Raw genomic sequence first — 16807 nt, forward strand, 5'->3', positions numbered from 1 at the left:
CAGCTAAAGGGAAATCAAGCAGAGCTTATGCCTAACAGAGGATAAAAGATGATCAGTGGGGTTTTAAAATCGTATGTTGACATATGGGAAGTCAATGTGAATTAGAATGAATCAAGCATAATATGATTACATTTCTTCTGACCGGGTCAGGGTCAGGGTGCGAGCTACAGCTTTCAAGGATGCTGAAGCTGGACGTCCAGACAAGCACGCTGCGGCTGCTCACAAGGGGGAAATGGGACACTGAAACTCCAGCAATCTGCATCCCTCTGCTGTCCATCCTTTGCTCCTCTGCTCCTCCACCTGTGAAGGGGAGCAGTCCCCCGTGTGAAAGTCCGATGGATGGCAGCCACAGAGGGGCCAGCCTTTCAGATTAGCCCAACATCATACCCGGCTCAGACTTTCACGCTCCCATTAAGGGAAACCAATACCCCAGAAGCGCACCTAGTTATTTCCTCTGGGACAAGGGAGTCCAGATTTCTGACTCTGCTCAGCATCCCATGCACCGGCTCCTTCTTTGGTGTTCCAGTAAGACCAGACCTCTTCTCAAAGGGTAACCCAAAAAGCACATGGAGATACATTGGAAAATTCTGGCCCCGCTGTGCTTTGATCTATTTGCCTTTTAGCAAATTCCGTGCCCACATACAGTACTTTCAGGGACTATAAATACGTTTTGCAGATAGGAATTCTTTTTATTTGCTTGACAAAAACATTATCAAACTTGTGAATGCAAGCACTGAGACCCCTCTTACAAAGAGAAACCCTGTTTACCAAAATCAATATTACCACTAAAAATAAAAATGGCATTTCAGGAAAGGAATGACTGTTCCTGAGAAGAGGCCTATGTTGGCATCACTCTTCCCTCACTTTGGGGAAATGCACCTATAACACTTTCTGAATCTCCTTTAAGAAATGTGTGTGAAAATGCTCAAAAGTGCCAAACCTGCCCCCATCTGCCACTACCATCCACCAAGCTTTTATCTGAAAGTAAACAGAACTTTTTCTTTGATCCAACATGAATATATCCCCAAAAGTAGAAACATTCCCACTGGGTCAGTGGAATTCTTCATCAACTTTACTCCTTTTCAATTATTCACACCATTGCTTCCCAGAATACACCCCTCGCCCAGCTGGGAAAACACTCAGTAGGGGTTTCTAAGTCATGTGAAGTTTCCATTATACTTGATACATTGCACTCAGTCATCCTCCATCGCACAAGCCAAAGGAAGCAAGCACAAAGGGGAAAGTGCGAACAAGTAAGTAACCCAAGCCAAAGGCAGACATGAGCAGGATTGCCAACATTTATACATAGCCTTATATCTAATCCACAGGCTCGATTCACCAGCAGCTGCACTTGTTAGCAATAACCAGTTACAGAACTCCCCAGCCATCGCTTCGCTGAAAGAACTGTAATGCAATTGGAAGATAACCTGGAAGCTGCCAATCTTTTCAAGTCCCGATGCAAGACACAGTGTGTGTTCTGGCCATATCATAAAAATGGTGAGATCACCTCTGAAAGACAGTCACTAGGGAATCCCTGCATATGTCCATGCACACGTGTGTAAGCCCACACATGCAGGAATGTCTGGGATTGTCCCTGTTACCAGCATGAAACCACAAATATTGAATATGAAGGAACAAAGAAGGAAGAGATGTTGCAAGCAATGCCAGTAGCTTTAGAATTTATTCCATCTAAAAGTTCATTACCAATTTTCCAAAAAATGTTTACACTTTACGCATTCAACGTCTTTTAACGAAAGAAAACTTGCATGGTATTTCATCTCTGAGGCTGGTCAAGAACTATCAAGATTTATGTTTCAGACATGTGCATAGAATAGCCCTGAGGTTTAACCTGACACTTTTCTGAGAACGGAGAATCCTTCCCTACACTTCAGCAAAGAGTTGAACTAAGGTGCACTAAAAGAGAATTACATAAAAATAACATCACCATGGCATCCTCTGCCCTACAGCTTTAGAAAATTATTCTATTTGACTTCAGTAACTAAAAGGCTAAATAACGAGTAATATATACATGCTGGTAAAACTGGAATTTTACATACGACTCACTTTTACCAGCTTTTACCCAAGAATGAACGGAGAAGAAAATCCACCCCAGCTCAATTTTAACTACATAACTGAATCTGCACGTATCTTAGTATGGTTAATTCTGCAAGTGTCTACCCTACTTCCCAGCTAAACAGCTAGCAATACCCAAGTTAGCTAGGTCAAAAGCTAGCTCAGGTTCACATGTACATGCTGCAGTCATAGCAGAAATTTAACCATTGCCAGACTAATTTTCCATTAAAATTCATCTCTTATTCTCCAAATTACTTTGGGATTTGTCAGTTTGCAGCACAGAACTGAGCACTTGCACAGTGCTGCGATTAAAGTCCATCTTGGATCAACAACATCCGGACAATCCTGGAATAGTCATGTTGTCAACCCCACTCCTCGAGACAGTTTAGATTGCTCAGATGTCCTAAAATTTCAAGACAGACTAATCCAGAGCACATGTGGATTCTCAGCTTGAAATAAGTAGCCACCATGAAGTTATGCACCGTAGGTGAAACAACATGTACTTATGCACTTGCCACAGGCAACAATTTCAGCGATGCAAAAGTAGCTGGTTCTTGCAATTATCCTAGCAGCAGTAGGTAAGAAGAACGGTTGCCAAATCTGAAATCTTCCAAGCCTCTTTAATAAAAACCTTCCCAGATACAGGGATACCCACAAAAGCTTCTATTTCAGCAGCCTCAGAAACAAAATGAAGCAGTGGCCACTCAGGCTCTTGTCACGCAGTTCAAAGTAAGCAAAGAGAAACTGCCCAGGAATGCAACAGCACCTTTCCCTGTCAAAACCACACAGTTTTGACATGTGTAGAAGACACAGATGCCATGTCTCATCCAAAAAAGATGCGATGGGAGTTTGCATAGGGACTTCATCACAATCCGTACTGTCTCCCACATAAACCCAGGATGTTCCATGGATGACTCTGAGGCTGCCATGGCAATGAACCACTCTGTGACAACCCGGGCAGGGACATTCAAGAGAAAGAGGACGGATCCAGTTACATGGTAGCCAACATCAGAGCAGGCTGGAGGGATGGTCACCATCTATCTCTGCAGTATCTGAACACCTTAGCTCCATCTGCCACTGGTGTGGAGAAGTTTTGAGTTCTCATCTCATCATTACTCTTACCTGCTGAACAAGAGTGACTTGGGAAGACGCCCTTAGGAAACCCACAAGAGCAGTGCATCCATGTGGTCCCTATGTGTAGTAAACTTCAAAGAATTCCTCTTTCTTGAACTCATCCAATCTCCCCTAAAACAGGACCCATATTAGCATTCATAATGTCCACTGGCAATGAGCTCTACAGACCTACTAGCCGCTGTAGATGGCTACTACCTCCTTTTGTTCAAAAGAAAGGGGAATCTAGGAAATTCATCTGATGTCCTCCTAGTTCTTGCATTCGAAGAGACAGCGAACAGTGGAGCTCTGCCCCTTCTCGACATGCCAGTCAGAATTTTGTAGATCCCTATCATTTCCTATCCCAGTTGTCTCTTTGTCCAAAGATAAGAGTCTTAGCTTATTCAATCATTCTTTACAGGAAATTATTCTAGACCTTTGATTACCCTAGTTGCCCACCTCTGAACCTTTTTCAGTTCTCCTATATCCTTTTTTGTGTGAGGGAAGGGGAAGAATCACAACTATACACAACATTCTTGACCTGGGGCAAAATACACAGCATCACCTATTGGCAAAGCAACAAGTGACTTCCTGGGAGATTTCTGACAAACTGCACCATTATCTGCTTCATCAACAAGCTTCAGGGCCTTACAAAAAGCAATATGGTAAATGACAAGTAAGCTTAGTAAATTACTGTGTTTGCAGTACTGAGCAATTATAGGCAGTTAAGTGCAATAAATCAAAGTTCAGTAGCTTGAGAAAAAATCTATTGCAAGAGAGGTCATATAAACCTGAAAATCTTAGGAAGAGAAAAAGCTTGCACCTACATCCCGGACACATTGACAGGTCATAGGGAAACAAGCACAATCCGGGAGAGAATGAAAGTAGAAGGGCGGGAAGCAGGAGGCAACCTTCAAAGCTGTAAGTGATGGAGGCCAGCAACTGAATGAATCTCCTGACTCCGTAAGGTCGGAAGAAGATGAAATGAGACTTCGGAGAAGAACCAATTACAACAGCAACAAGAGCTGAAGTTATTTTTCCTATGAGATGATGACTGATCTCCACGCAGCACATGACACAGCTTCACTACTGGCACCCTTGCCCAGGTAACTCACAGCCTTCAGCAAACGACTGCTGACTCTGACTTGAGGTTTCCTAGGTATAAGAAGGGACTAAAAACTGTCCTGCCAAAGTACTACCAGCCTGTTTTACATGGTACTTTGGACCTATAAGCCCAGGCTTCTCCCACAAAAATCACCCACCCACATAAGTAAAGGTTATCTCTATAAAAGAGCAGTAAATATCATATGCTCTTTAGGCACAGACCATGCCCGCACATGACTCAGATGTTGATGGGAGTCTCCATATGCCACCGCAGCACCAATAATAAAAAATAACCCATTAGTAATCAGCCACTGCTGAAAAGGAGATCTCCAATCAATTTGGGCTGGTTTTGTAATACTGTATGCACATTCCTTTGCATAAATATCATAGATGCATTTACCTGTAAGAAAACCTTCTAGAAGAAATCCTGCTAGCTTTCTGTGGCGAGTGGCAGCTTTCCTCCAAAGAGGATGCTCAGGGAAGAGCAAGAGAACTGACTAGGAGGCTGGAGGAAAGGATTTAAAACAGGAGACAGCAATACTTCTTAGCTTTCACGATGTACTATTGATCTGCTGTCTACTGAAATGGCTAAGCCTTCTTGCAGCTGAGGACACAGACACAAGCGAGGATAAAGAGCAACTTGCCTGAAGAGCCCAGAAAAAGGCATTCAGGTCCCATGCTGTCACCTCTGCCCCAAGGGCTGGCAAAAATTGCTTTTCTAACATCCTGGACCAGCAAATCTGGGAACTAAACAGCAACCCTAAAAGGGCAGAGAACCCACAAAGCACAGCAGGAGCAGTTAAATACATCAAGCAAGGCTGGGCAGTAGCTAAGAAAAGAATGCAATAGGTGCAGAGATTTGGAAGTTGTAACACTAGATGAGGAGGATAGCTAAAGGAGCTACACTAGTATTAAAAAGGAGAATTAAGAGAGGAAATTGAATAATTTATCTTGGAAGAACCACAGGACAGTGAGATGGGCTGGACTGGGGACATATGCCTTGAGAAATACTAGAGGCACCTTTGACTGGAACAGTTCAGGCCAGACTGCCCTGGTACTAGTAATTAAACAGTACAGAGACACTGCTGCAAAGGAACAGACTGGTCGGTCTTTTTCATCTCAGAATCTAGGAGATTAGGTATGGCTGGAGATTTTCTGCTCAGTTCCACTTCAAACACCCATACACACCTTGTGTGATAGCCATCACAAGCCATATTTCACACAGGGTGGACAGCACAAGCCTCCTGGAGTTTATCTGGCTGCGTCATAAGCAGATTGCTATCAGACAGTCGCAATCTTTTGCTCAGCATTAGGGAAGGACATAATGGATCACCTTCTGCCATTCCAGAGGAAAAGCAAGTGAAAAACCCATGGGTGAAAATAATCTCACTTCAACCTCCTCATCATGATACTGCCAAATGGCAGCCTCCTTCTGACCACTGGCCATGACTTCAACAACCACATCAAGATTGTGGCACCTGATCTGCTGAGGTTCTGGAGGATTTATTTCCACTGACTTTAGCTTCCGCTATCTCCAAACTGACCAAAACCTGTAGGCACAACTGCGACACCAATACCAGAGCCAGGCATGACATACTGCCTTGGAATACACAAGTTTCTAGTGAAGACCAGCATGAAGTCCTTCTATAAAGGGCTGGACAGATCAGGTTTTAAAGGGTTGTCCTACTCAGAAAGCAACTCTGAGGTCAGCCCAGGGTTCCAGATCTATTCCTTCAAATACCTTCAAGAAAGACCTGCCTTTTGCAGCTACCTGGTTTATAAATTGAAACTGAAATCTGAAAATTAGGGTGGGCTCTTTCCTTCTTAGGTATGGCCACCAGAAGCCAAGCAAATATTCTGCCATGCCAAGCCATGCCAGACCTCAGCGATAGTGCTGTGTTATGCCCTCGACACCACCAAAGTATCTTACGGTCTTCAGAAGCTCTGCTTTAGTAAAGAGGATGGGACAAACTAGTGTGTTGTTTTGTGGATGGTCCAATAGAAGCTCTGCTGGTTTTGCAGGAATGATAAGAGAAAGAACTAAAAACTGACAAAGTCAATGCATGTAGGAAGCAGACCTACTATGTATGGAGATTTTTCTTCTTACGTAGCAGAGGTGTAAAGGTTCAGGAACAGACTTCAGAGTCTCCAGACCTCCACAGAAAAATTAATGCCCTCATGGCTTCTGCTTTATCAAGAATAAGCCAAAATTATCCCTAGCACCAGGTTAGGAGGAGGTCATACATAGGAGGAGAGTGCTTGATGGTGGCCAAAGGCTCCCTAACACTGAGTCAGGAACTAAGGGAAGAAGAACAGCGGACCTTCAATTAAAATACACTTTGCAAAATGTTAAATGGCAGATATGTAACAAAATTGTGTGACATTCATACTTTTGCTGCTATGCCTCCAGACCATTTTACAGGAACCTGTCAGATCTGATCAGACTTGTTTATTCTGCATTTAAATGTAGGACCTGAGGCAGTCCGGTTTCAAAAAAGACAGAAAAGGCACATATTGTCCCTGGCAGTTGCTTGGTTTTCACAACATAGACAGTGCCTTGTTAACTCTTTGCTCAAAACCCGAGTGATTTCCAGGCTCTGCTACATTACAATGTGAAAACAATTCTGCTTGCTGCCTCAGCATGGGCAGCAATTTAATTGAAACAGAAATTAAAGGAGGAAAGAAAGAAAGAAAAGTGCCATAAAAAAAAATAAAAGACAAACTCGGGTGATTCATACGTGGCATCTTGGAAATCTCACGTAAGTCAGTGATAATGGATTAAGTGGCATGTCCCTTCGGGCTCCAGTCTATCAATTCTTATCTGCTCACGGTTGCTCCAGAAAGATTTCCAGCTGACAGCGTGATTCTTAAAGATAAACCCTCCCTGGCAGTTTACACCGCGCACCAGCCACGACCGCGTCGCGCGTGGCTTCACGTTCGCGCTGGCCGAGGGCCGCGGCTCGGTTCGCCGCTGCGGCCGCAGCACCCTCGCAGCACCCTCGCAGCACCCTCGCGTCCGTCGTCCGCGCTGCGCTCCGGGCTGACCCGTCCGTCCGCGGCAGCGCAGGCAGCGTTTCTTAACCTCTTCTCGCAGAGCCACCGAGAAGGAGCCGTGGTTAAAGCACCCTCGGTCCGCGCAGCTGCTCCGGAGCACCCAGCGCAGGATGCGCCGCAGGATGCAGGATGCACCGGGTTGGGGGGGGGGGGGGGGGAGAAGCTGCAACAAGTTTCGGTCGCTCCGATCGGCCGTGGCTGTGGCCGCGGCACCGTCCCGGGGGCCTCGCGCGCGGACGGCGGCGCCGGACGGCCTCTGCCCACCCGCGCCCGCGCCTCCGCCCGTGGAGAGCCGCAGCACGGAGGCGCCCCGGTACCACGCGGGATCCCTCGCGGCAGCGACCGGTTATTTTCTGCTCCCTCCTCCCCGCCACCCTAAGCCGGACGGGGAGCCCCGGGCACCCCCCCGCGAAGCTGCCTCCCACGGGGGCAGCCCGTCCCGCGTGGGGTGCCCGCGCCGCGCCGCGCCGTACCTTTGAGGTGGTGGTGGCGGGCGCGGTGCAGGCGGCCCTGGCCGCCGCGGGGCAGCGCGGGGATGCTGGAGAAGCTGCTCCCCATGGCGGCATCCGCCGATAGCCGAGCCGAGCCGAGCCGGGCCGCACCGAGCCGGGCTGTCCCCCCGCCCCGGGGGCTGCGGCGGCGCGGAGAGGGGCTCAGCGCTGCCGCCGGCGGCTCCCGCGGTCGCTAGGGCGCCGAGACGCCGCTGCGCCGCGCCGCGGGGCGGCCCCCATGCTCCGCGCTACCGCCGCCGCCGCCGCTCGGCTCGGCTCGGCGCGGCGCGGCGCGGCCCGGCGCAGCCCGGCGCGGCGGCCGGGGCGGGGCGGGGCAGGGCGCGGCGCGGCGGGGCGGGGCGGGGCGGGGCGGGGGGGGGGCGGCCGCGGCCCCCCCGCCCCCGCCCCCCCGCGGCCCGTCGCCATGGAGACCGCTGTCTGCTCACGCGGGGCCGTTGCGGTCGCGACGTGCGTTAGGGGCGCGCGGCGCCTGAGAGCGCTGGCGCGGCGCGTCCCCGAGGAAGGAGCAGGCCGGGCCCCGGGGAGGGGGGTCGCGGTTGCCGCGTCCCCTCCAGCTCTCCGGCTGGTTTCCACCAAAGCCTCGCTGCTGCCCCGGAGCGGGACACGCCGCCCCGGGGGGCGGCCATCCAGCGGCGGCTGGGACCTTCACGTCCCAGCAGCGCCGTGGTGGCCGCCCGAGGGCAGGCGAGGCGGGTGGAAAAGCGGCTGCTTCTCCGGCGCTCGGGGCTGGTGGAGAGGAAGGCGCGAGTGGGCAGGCCCCAGAGCTCCCCTGGCAAGGCGGGTGCCTGCCCGCGCCGCCGCCTTGCCCCAAAACAGTGAGGAGCTCCAGACACGCTCAGCGGAGGGGGATAGGGCAGAAACCGGGGTGTCGCCAAGGTGCTCCCGAAAGCAACGGCAAGGCAGGGGCCTCATGCGCCGGCTGGCTGGACGCCCTTTGCTGTCGGAGCCTGGCGCGTGGTGGGGACGAGCTTCTGCGCAGCTGCCCGCTCACCCGTGCCCGTCCGGCAGGCACAACCCACTCACGCGTGCACAGGCGATGCCCCTGCCCAGCGTAAGAGAGGCCGGGTGTTAACAGCGTGCTTCTCCGTCAAGCGCAGGGCTCCTCTCCCCGGTGCCCCCGTGCTGTGGATCCACCCACGAGTGTCAGCGAGTTAGCTCCATGAAGGCAGTGGGGGCTGACCGAGGTGGCGAGGTTCCCCTTGTCCTTATCCCAACAGCACCGCAGTCATCCAGGGATTCTTGCTGTCATGACCCTGACCCAAGACCTGGAGAAGTTCAGGAGGTACTTCTTTAAAATAAATCAAGTATACTACATATTTCCTTCTTTTTTTTTTTTTTTTTTTTTTTTTTTTTTTTTTTTTTTTTTTAAGAAGAAGAAGACTTGTAGGTTCTGGAGATCTCTCTTCCCTTTTTACCCCCTCACCCTCATTTTCCCCTCCTCCTACGAGCATTACAAAGAGAGAGAAAGCGGTCAGGGAATGGCGTACAAGGCCAGCTGGTTGCCACTGTCATTACAGTGACGAAGTTTAGAGCATGCGAATCTGGGACTGGAAGGAACCTTTGGGGTCGCTGACTATCTCCCCTGCTACTGCGACAACTGTGTCACAACGTGTCATTCATTCAAACCTGCAGGCTTCATCTTGAGTTTTGGGAGATGGTGAAGGCTCATAACAGTTTCAGTTCAGCTACACAGGGGCTGTAATAGGTCTGATCCTTTTTCTTGCTGAATGACATTCTTAATGTTCAAAAGGTAATACTGTCCCTCCATCCACTCACTTTCCACTCCCACTGCTCCCTCTTCATAGTAAACTGAAGAAAATCCTTTCCTAGTCAGGTAGAACACATTCATGAATATTTTCATCATGTTTCTGCCATACATTTGCCAGCCAGAGGTCTAAAAGGCTCACTGTTCTCTGAAACTGGTCAAGTAAATAACTGTCAGAAGAGAAAGGGAAACCTGCTGAGAGATAACAAGACTTAACAAAAAAACTTTGAAAACCTATGACCAAAATCTGTTGCTGAAATCAGGATGAGAATTTTTTGGGGTCCATGTGATGCAAGAGGCTAGGCTGAAGAATCATAATGGTCCTACTCAGTCTTGGATATGGATATGAACCAGCATGCAGCATGTTGGTGCATTCTTTCTCAATTTCTAACAAGCTAAAAGGGATGGCCAGACAGGCCTGAGGGCTACCCTGACAGCTAAGGGCTTGAGGTCCTGCTCTGACACGAGCATCTCAGTGCTGAGTGCTTCCTGTGTATCAGGTCCTGCTCCTGCCCCATGTTGAGTGAGCCAGCTGCCTCTGCAGGCAGGAATGAGCAGAGATGGGACAGAGACTAAGGCTGAGTCACATCTTTATTTATATCGTTTACAAATATTTTATTTCCAGCCAGCTCATTACAATGCACTCGCAAAGTAATACAGGACTGGAATGGCCCTTGGGTGGCCTTCAGCTCCTGAATGCTGTAGACATCATGCAATACGTTCCCTCCTGCTGAATCTAATTGTCAGCAACTAACGAGAAAATCCCTGGGTTTTTTTTCTTGTTTCCTCTTGTCTAATCTCTGTCTTTGTCTGTCCTTGAATTGCAAGAATTCTTGAGTAAGGACTGGCTCTTCTCATATTTCTGGGAAGCTTTGTGTTTATGTGGTGGAAGGGGGCATTATCGTAAGGCAAATAGCAATGGAAAGATGCTCCTTTCCATTGGATAAACGAGGTCATGAAAAAGGAAAGATTCCCGGGTTTTGGACTGGAGGCATGGGAGAAATCCATATAATAGCACAGGGAACATTTCTGTGCAGTCATCCATTAAATTACAGGCACTCATGCATGCATTATGCACGCTGCTAACTCTGCTTTCTGCATACTATCCCACTGCATGGTGGGCCCACTCCCAGAAGATATCGAGGGCCTTCCACTTCAAATTCAATCTGAGTTTAAGACATCAAGCACCAAACAGTTTAATCTCTGTACTAGCTGATAGTGTGAATTTTAAATTATACTACACGTGGTTGATAGATTATGTCCTCAACCAGGTCCCCTTTCAAACTAGAGATCCAAAGTAAAGCACAGTTATGTCAGTAAAAATAGGAAGCTGTATGGATCTGTCTTAGCAACATGTTTAGCTTCTGTGAGAGTTGGGCTTTGCATTGCCCCGCGCTGCTGTCAGCAATGTGGGGAGGAATGCAAAAGAGCATCAGGGTTTTGCTGTGATTGTATCATGGTTCATTTTATAAAAGAGTCTTTGAAATTGCTCATGACAGTAGTTGGTAAGGAATGAAGAGGAGGGTTTTTTTGCTGTTCCTGCCAACTTATGTCAGCTCTTTCCACATAAAATGTTGAGCAAGGTGAGAAATATGCTCTGTGATCACAGAGGCCCTTGATAGACCAAACAGGATCCTACTGGTTCTGCTTTACTGCCTTTATATTGTGCTTGAGCAACAGGGAGTATTGAAACAGCTTGCCAGATCTGCAGGACTTTCATGCCAGTAATTCAGGAAATTCACTGTTTCTTAGTATAAGTGATACTATTTGAATTGGCTTATTAGGAACATGCAATTTCTTGGTATCAGTCTTGTCAGGTAGTGGGCGAGAGGTGGAGAGAGGTTGCTGCATGATAGAGTGGGATATGCTTATCCTGAATTATAATTCCCCTCCAGCTTCCATGTTTGCGTGGGGTCAGCTGGACACCTTTCTGTAATCCGTGCTGAAGAGTCAATCCAAACATAGCAACCAATCTACTACACTTTATTCAAAACAAGCATCAGCAGTGGGAAAGGTACAAACATCCCTGTTATCACTATACACGAGCGTGAGGAGTAAGCTGGCATACAGTCACGGCTGGCTGGTAGAACAACATCTGGTGCCTCAAGGTACAAGGACATCTCTGCCCAAATGCTGGGTGCATGGATGGGCTCCAGTTTTTCTGCTCGGGGGTGTGTCAAGAGAAGAGAGACTGGGTGTTGGGGGAGGGTTTCTGAGACAACCTGAGGGAAACAGCTATTGTCACATGCAAGAAGATCTCACTAGAGGAGGAAGGTGGGGGAGACTGCCAGATTGGGTTCACTGAGGCACACTCTCAAAGTACGAAGGAGGCCCAGTCAGATGAGAGCATTTCTGTCTAAGGACTCTGGGTATTTTGCAGAGATCTCTAACTCCCAAGTGTTACGCAGCAATGAAGCAAGCGTAGTTTAAAATTCCCTTTGCAATGAAATTGTATGTGCCTATGTTTGTGCCTTCTAGCTACATCATTCCTCAGAGGATTCCACAAGAAACCAAGTGAGCACAAAGAAAATGTAATTATGAGGAATGATAAGAACAAGAGCGCTCAGGAAGTCTGAGCCATCATTGCCAAGGACTTGGGCAAACATGTATCAGAGTTTATCTGCCAAGAGTAGGCTCAGGGTAGGAGACCAGACCTGAGGAATGAATAGAATAAAATTTAGAGAGAATAACAGAATAAAATTTAGGAGCATTGAGTGGGCTCTGTGCAGGTCCTGTTGGCTTAGAAGTGCATGGGATCCAGGAGCCCAGACCACTCACTAGCACACATGTACCTACACAAGGGAAGTGCTAAAAAATTGGACCTATCATGACCTGACCACCTTCCGCATGCGCTGGAAACATTGATCCCAACAACAATCCGAAAGAATTAATGTTTTCTTCATTTTACAGATGGAGAAAGTGAGTCAACAAGCTGTTCAACTAACTTGGCAGATGTGGCAATGGGGCCACAGCTGGAGATAAGCTATACCTTCCTTCCAGACCTGGGCTTGTTCCACTGGGCCTTGCTGATTTTACACACCCCTTACTTAAATTCCTTCCCTTATACACGGGAGAAGAATTCACAGAAGAAATCAGCTGCTGCTTAATTAGTCCTAATTAAATGCCTGGAATCAGAATTTCCACAGAAGTGAGAGAAAAAGCCTCACATAGTCATAAAATGCACAGATCTGCACACCACAGGGAGAAAAGGATCATTTGGGAGATATTCAGTGCACCTAATTGCTAAGCTAATCTCTGCTTTTCTTTTCTTTTAAATTGCCTGAATGATAACTGGGGACTGACATGCTTGATGTGGTCCAGAATTCATACTATTGCTCCCTTTTTCTCTTCACCTAAAATGACAATATCACAAATAATCAGGTTTGAGACCTAGGTATACTTTGTTCGTCTTTTGAGAATGGTTGACTTCACTTGGAAAAAAAGCATTCCAGTAGTTTTCCTGGAGTTGCGTAACTGTTGACACTGGGTAAGCTATTCATCATCTTGCTTCATGCAGTAAACATACTTTGATGCTATTCTTGCTGTTTTTGCTGCCCTGGGCAGCAAATCCTGAAGCCAGGACTCTGCCCATTGCTAGATCAGGGCATGTATCACCTTAAAACAAAATGCACTTCAACCTTTATATCAGGAAATTTTCCTCCTGTTGCTGTCACCTCTGAAACTGGTGCATATTGGATGTCAGAGTAAGATGGGACAGAAGCAAATTCCAGCATTATGAATTAAGATAAGACAGAATGACAAGAGGTTGCTTTCAGTCACAGGTGAATACCTTCTTCCCTACAGAATTCTCCGTAGGGCTCAAATCAGCATCCAGCACTTCTCAGAACTGAGTTTTAGAAGATATGTCTACAAATATAAGCTTAATATGAAGAGGGGGTACAGATCTGAAGATGCAAAGAAGTCAACATTTCTAAAATGCTCAGCTGCAGCCAGCAGTCAACAAAAGGTCATCATGACAGCTGATCTTCTAATTCAATGTTCCTTCCCCCAGAAAGCTAAATCCTAGGTTCTCTCCATTGTAAGAAATGTTGATTCTTCTTTGGTATTAGTGGGCTAGCAAAGAAGTTTCTATCTTTTATGAGACACTAGCTCCACTGTGCACAGACTTGGAAAACATACTCTGTACAGCCAGCTTGATGTTTTAGATCAATTCTGTTTATTTTGTGACCTTTACATTAGCAGTTTTCCCATTCATCACAAGTCCTGCATGAGAGCAGAAGCTGCTGCCTGACCTTGAAGGCAGGATGCAGCACCACATGTGCCACTTATATGACCCTTTGGTGCACATATATACACAGATATCCATCATGGTGGCTGCAAGAAAAATCATTCGCCTGCATTGACACTTCAGCCATGTTTCCACTGCTTTCTGCAGCCCTTCAGGCTCTTTTTCCTGGTGGCATCAAGACTTGTTTTTCAAGGCTTTTCCCAGCTTCATCCTCCAGAACCACAAGGTTGACTCCTGCCTTTAGCCTTGGATGCCAGTGTCCATCAACCTATCACTGTGCCCCCTTCTCCTTTTCTGAAGAAATTAGCCGACATATGTATGCATGCTCTATCCAGCCACTCCTATACCCTCAATCTCAGGCTGTTTCAGACCCTGCACCCCATACAATGCATTTCAGATGGTTTCTTGCCCCACAAGCCCTGACAAAGCATGTCTGAGCCCTGCTTGGCTGTCATCTGCATCCGGTCAAAGTCAACATTGTATTTCACGCATCTGACAGAAAGGGAGAACTTGCAGAAGAGGGAGAGAGGCACAAAGAGGTGAAACAAAGATCTGCCTCCTTCTTTACCCTGGGGGATATCTTCTTAAAGTGGCTGCTTACTCATTGCTTTAAGATCTCAATTTAAATCTTACATCATGGAGGTAAAATACAGTTTAAAAGGCAAGAACCTAGCAAGTCTGAATTCTCACTGATTGCATCAGAGATCCTACACCTTGCCAAGGACAATGAAGAGTGAACTTGCATGAGAAGGGCTGCACAGTCTTCCGGAGTTTAGCAGCAGTGTTAGCCATGTCTAGTAAACAGCTAGAGCAGCCATACAAGAGACATCTCAGTTGATCCCTTCCTTTGGGCAAGTGTAGTTGCATTTAGTGAAGAATATCAGGCTGTTGATGGGACAGAAGTAGCAGTAACAATCTGATCACTATACTAACAAGCAGAGGCTGACAATCTTTTATATTTTTTAACAATCATTTTTTCAAAGCATTGTTTATACATTTGTTATGAACTGTGCATAAAGTTACTAATAACAAGGAAGAAGAAGCATGATAGTTAAAAAATGTGATTTTCTGCCACATACATGGGTTATATATTTCAGGCTCTGGCATTCTAATTGGAGATACGGTGTTTGTAGTACGTAGGTAATGAATTTTTAAGTCCTTTTTAATTCAAGCTTATTTTGATCCCCATACTGGGGGGCTTTGCAGGGCCTGCCAAGCCCCAAGCATACATTAGAACAACCCCAAGGCTGCTTCCTTGCACATCAGAAAGTTCCAAGAAGTAGTGAATGTGGGTATTGCAGCACGCTTGTGCCATATCCCAAAGGCTCAGATCTTACTACGATGCTGGGGCATACATGAAAAGCCAGTACTGAGCAGAGGATATTTGTGGGGAAATCAGCTCCTCCCTCTTTAAAAGGTCCTTTGATCTGCAAGAGAAATCTAACAGGATTTTAGCACAGCTAATAATCAGGCTTTTGATCTCCTTTGGGAGTTTCACTGCCTATCAGCCAGATCGAGCCTCTGTTTCCAGCAATGCAAATCACAGGTGCCTCCCTAGCACCTTAAGGTGCATTACTGGCTCCATAGATTTATGAGCTTCATGGCGTTTTTTTGCTCTCATTCACTTTACTTTTGGATAATTTCTCCATCAAAACATTTCCTTGGACAATGGAGCTTCCCTTCAGTGTCACTGACATCTGAGTCAAGATGGTGAATATTTCTGCTGAAAAGGAAGACAGATCATTGTGGCAGAACATGACAGTTTGAGTGATATTTCCTTTTCAAAGGGGATCCTACATTCTTTATAAATCTAAGTGGGTTTCTATGAAGGCAGGAACAATGAACGAATCAAGACTTCGGTGGCAGACGCTACTGCCAACCACTTATCCCATTCCTTTCTCCATCCAAATATTTGCTTTTAATTAGAATTGCTGCTGAAATTAACAGTGGAGGTGCCCAGATTTCTAACTGGGTCATTGCAAGCCAACTTTACGTCATGCTGAGAAGTCAGCGCCCCGGGGAACATTGCAAAAAGCAAACGTTTAATAAAAGCGGTCAGCTGCAGAAAGAGGAGGTGTGTTAAGGGCCTCTAGTCTGTACCTTTAAACGTGCTTGAGACTTGGTTTCTAAAACGGTGGCTTAGACTCTCAAAGGAAAGGCACCCGACAGCTTTGGTACACCCCTCAACAGTCAACTGTCACAAAGCAGCAATTTCAAGGTATTAAGCATGTCTTGAACCTACATGTTGTTTTGCCCGCAGGTGGACTTTTATGGTTGTGCTTCCACAGCATATTGCACTTGAGGGCTAACAATGTTTCAATGACTTTTTGTGTCCAGATCCTCCCCCAGCACATTGCTCACTGGAGTGGCTGCTGATACCTTTGTGCCTGGCAGCTCCCATCCCAGCTGGCCACCCCTGTGCATTCCTGGTGCTAAGTGCCACCTCTGGAGGTCCCAGAGAAGGCCAGCCAGGCTGCTCATTAATTCCCTCCTGGCCTCTGTGGGGATTCCCTGGCAGGTCGCACTGGCCTGGGCTGGAACAATAAGGGGTGAGCTAGATGTAGCAGCGGTCACCTGCCCGTCCCGGTCCACAGCATCACGGGGGTGGCATTGGACATGCAGCCTGCTCGGTGCCTCCAGTGTCACAGTTTCTCTTTCTTGTGCTTTGACTCAAATGGTAATAGTGAGCCAGAAACACAGAAATGTCAAGTTTGGTAACATAAAGCCCCTATGATTCCCAAAGACAGTTTGGAGTGCCTTCCTGATGGGAAGCGTTTTTCGCCAGGAGAATATCAGGCACTGCTGAACTGAGCAAAGCAGGTGTCACTGTCTCTTTTTGCAGGGGTACGGTCCTATCCCAGTGTTGAAGACTGGCCCTCAATAGGCAAATGTCAGCCTTAATTCTGATTTGATAGCTGAGGACAGCTAGCATGCATTTCA

General features: G+C 47.3%; 1 protein-coding gene across 1 annotated transcript in view; it reads right to left on the reverse strand.

Annotated features, from left to right (window-relative positions):
* The window catches only part of NEURL1 (neuralized E3 ubiquitin protein ligase 1), a 159005-nt gene extending 151106 nt beyond the window's left edge, over positions 1–7899 (reverse strand). Inside the window, exon 1 of the mRNA XM_062580294.1 lies at positions 7815–7899. Within this exon, the coding sequence (XP_062436278.1) occupies positions 7815–7899 (85 nt within the window). The remainder of the gene's footprint in view (positions 1–7814) is intronic.
* Positions 7900–16807: the final 8908 nt, after the last annotated feature.

The sequence above is a fragment of the Rhea pennata genome, chromosome 7, assembly GCF_028389875.1.
Source record: "Rhea pennata isolate bPtePen1 chromosome 7, bPtePen1.pri, whole genome shotgun sequence".
Lineage (NCBI taxonomy): Eukaryota > Metazoa > Chordata > Aves > Rheiformes > Rheidae > Rhea > Rhea pennata.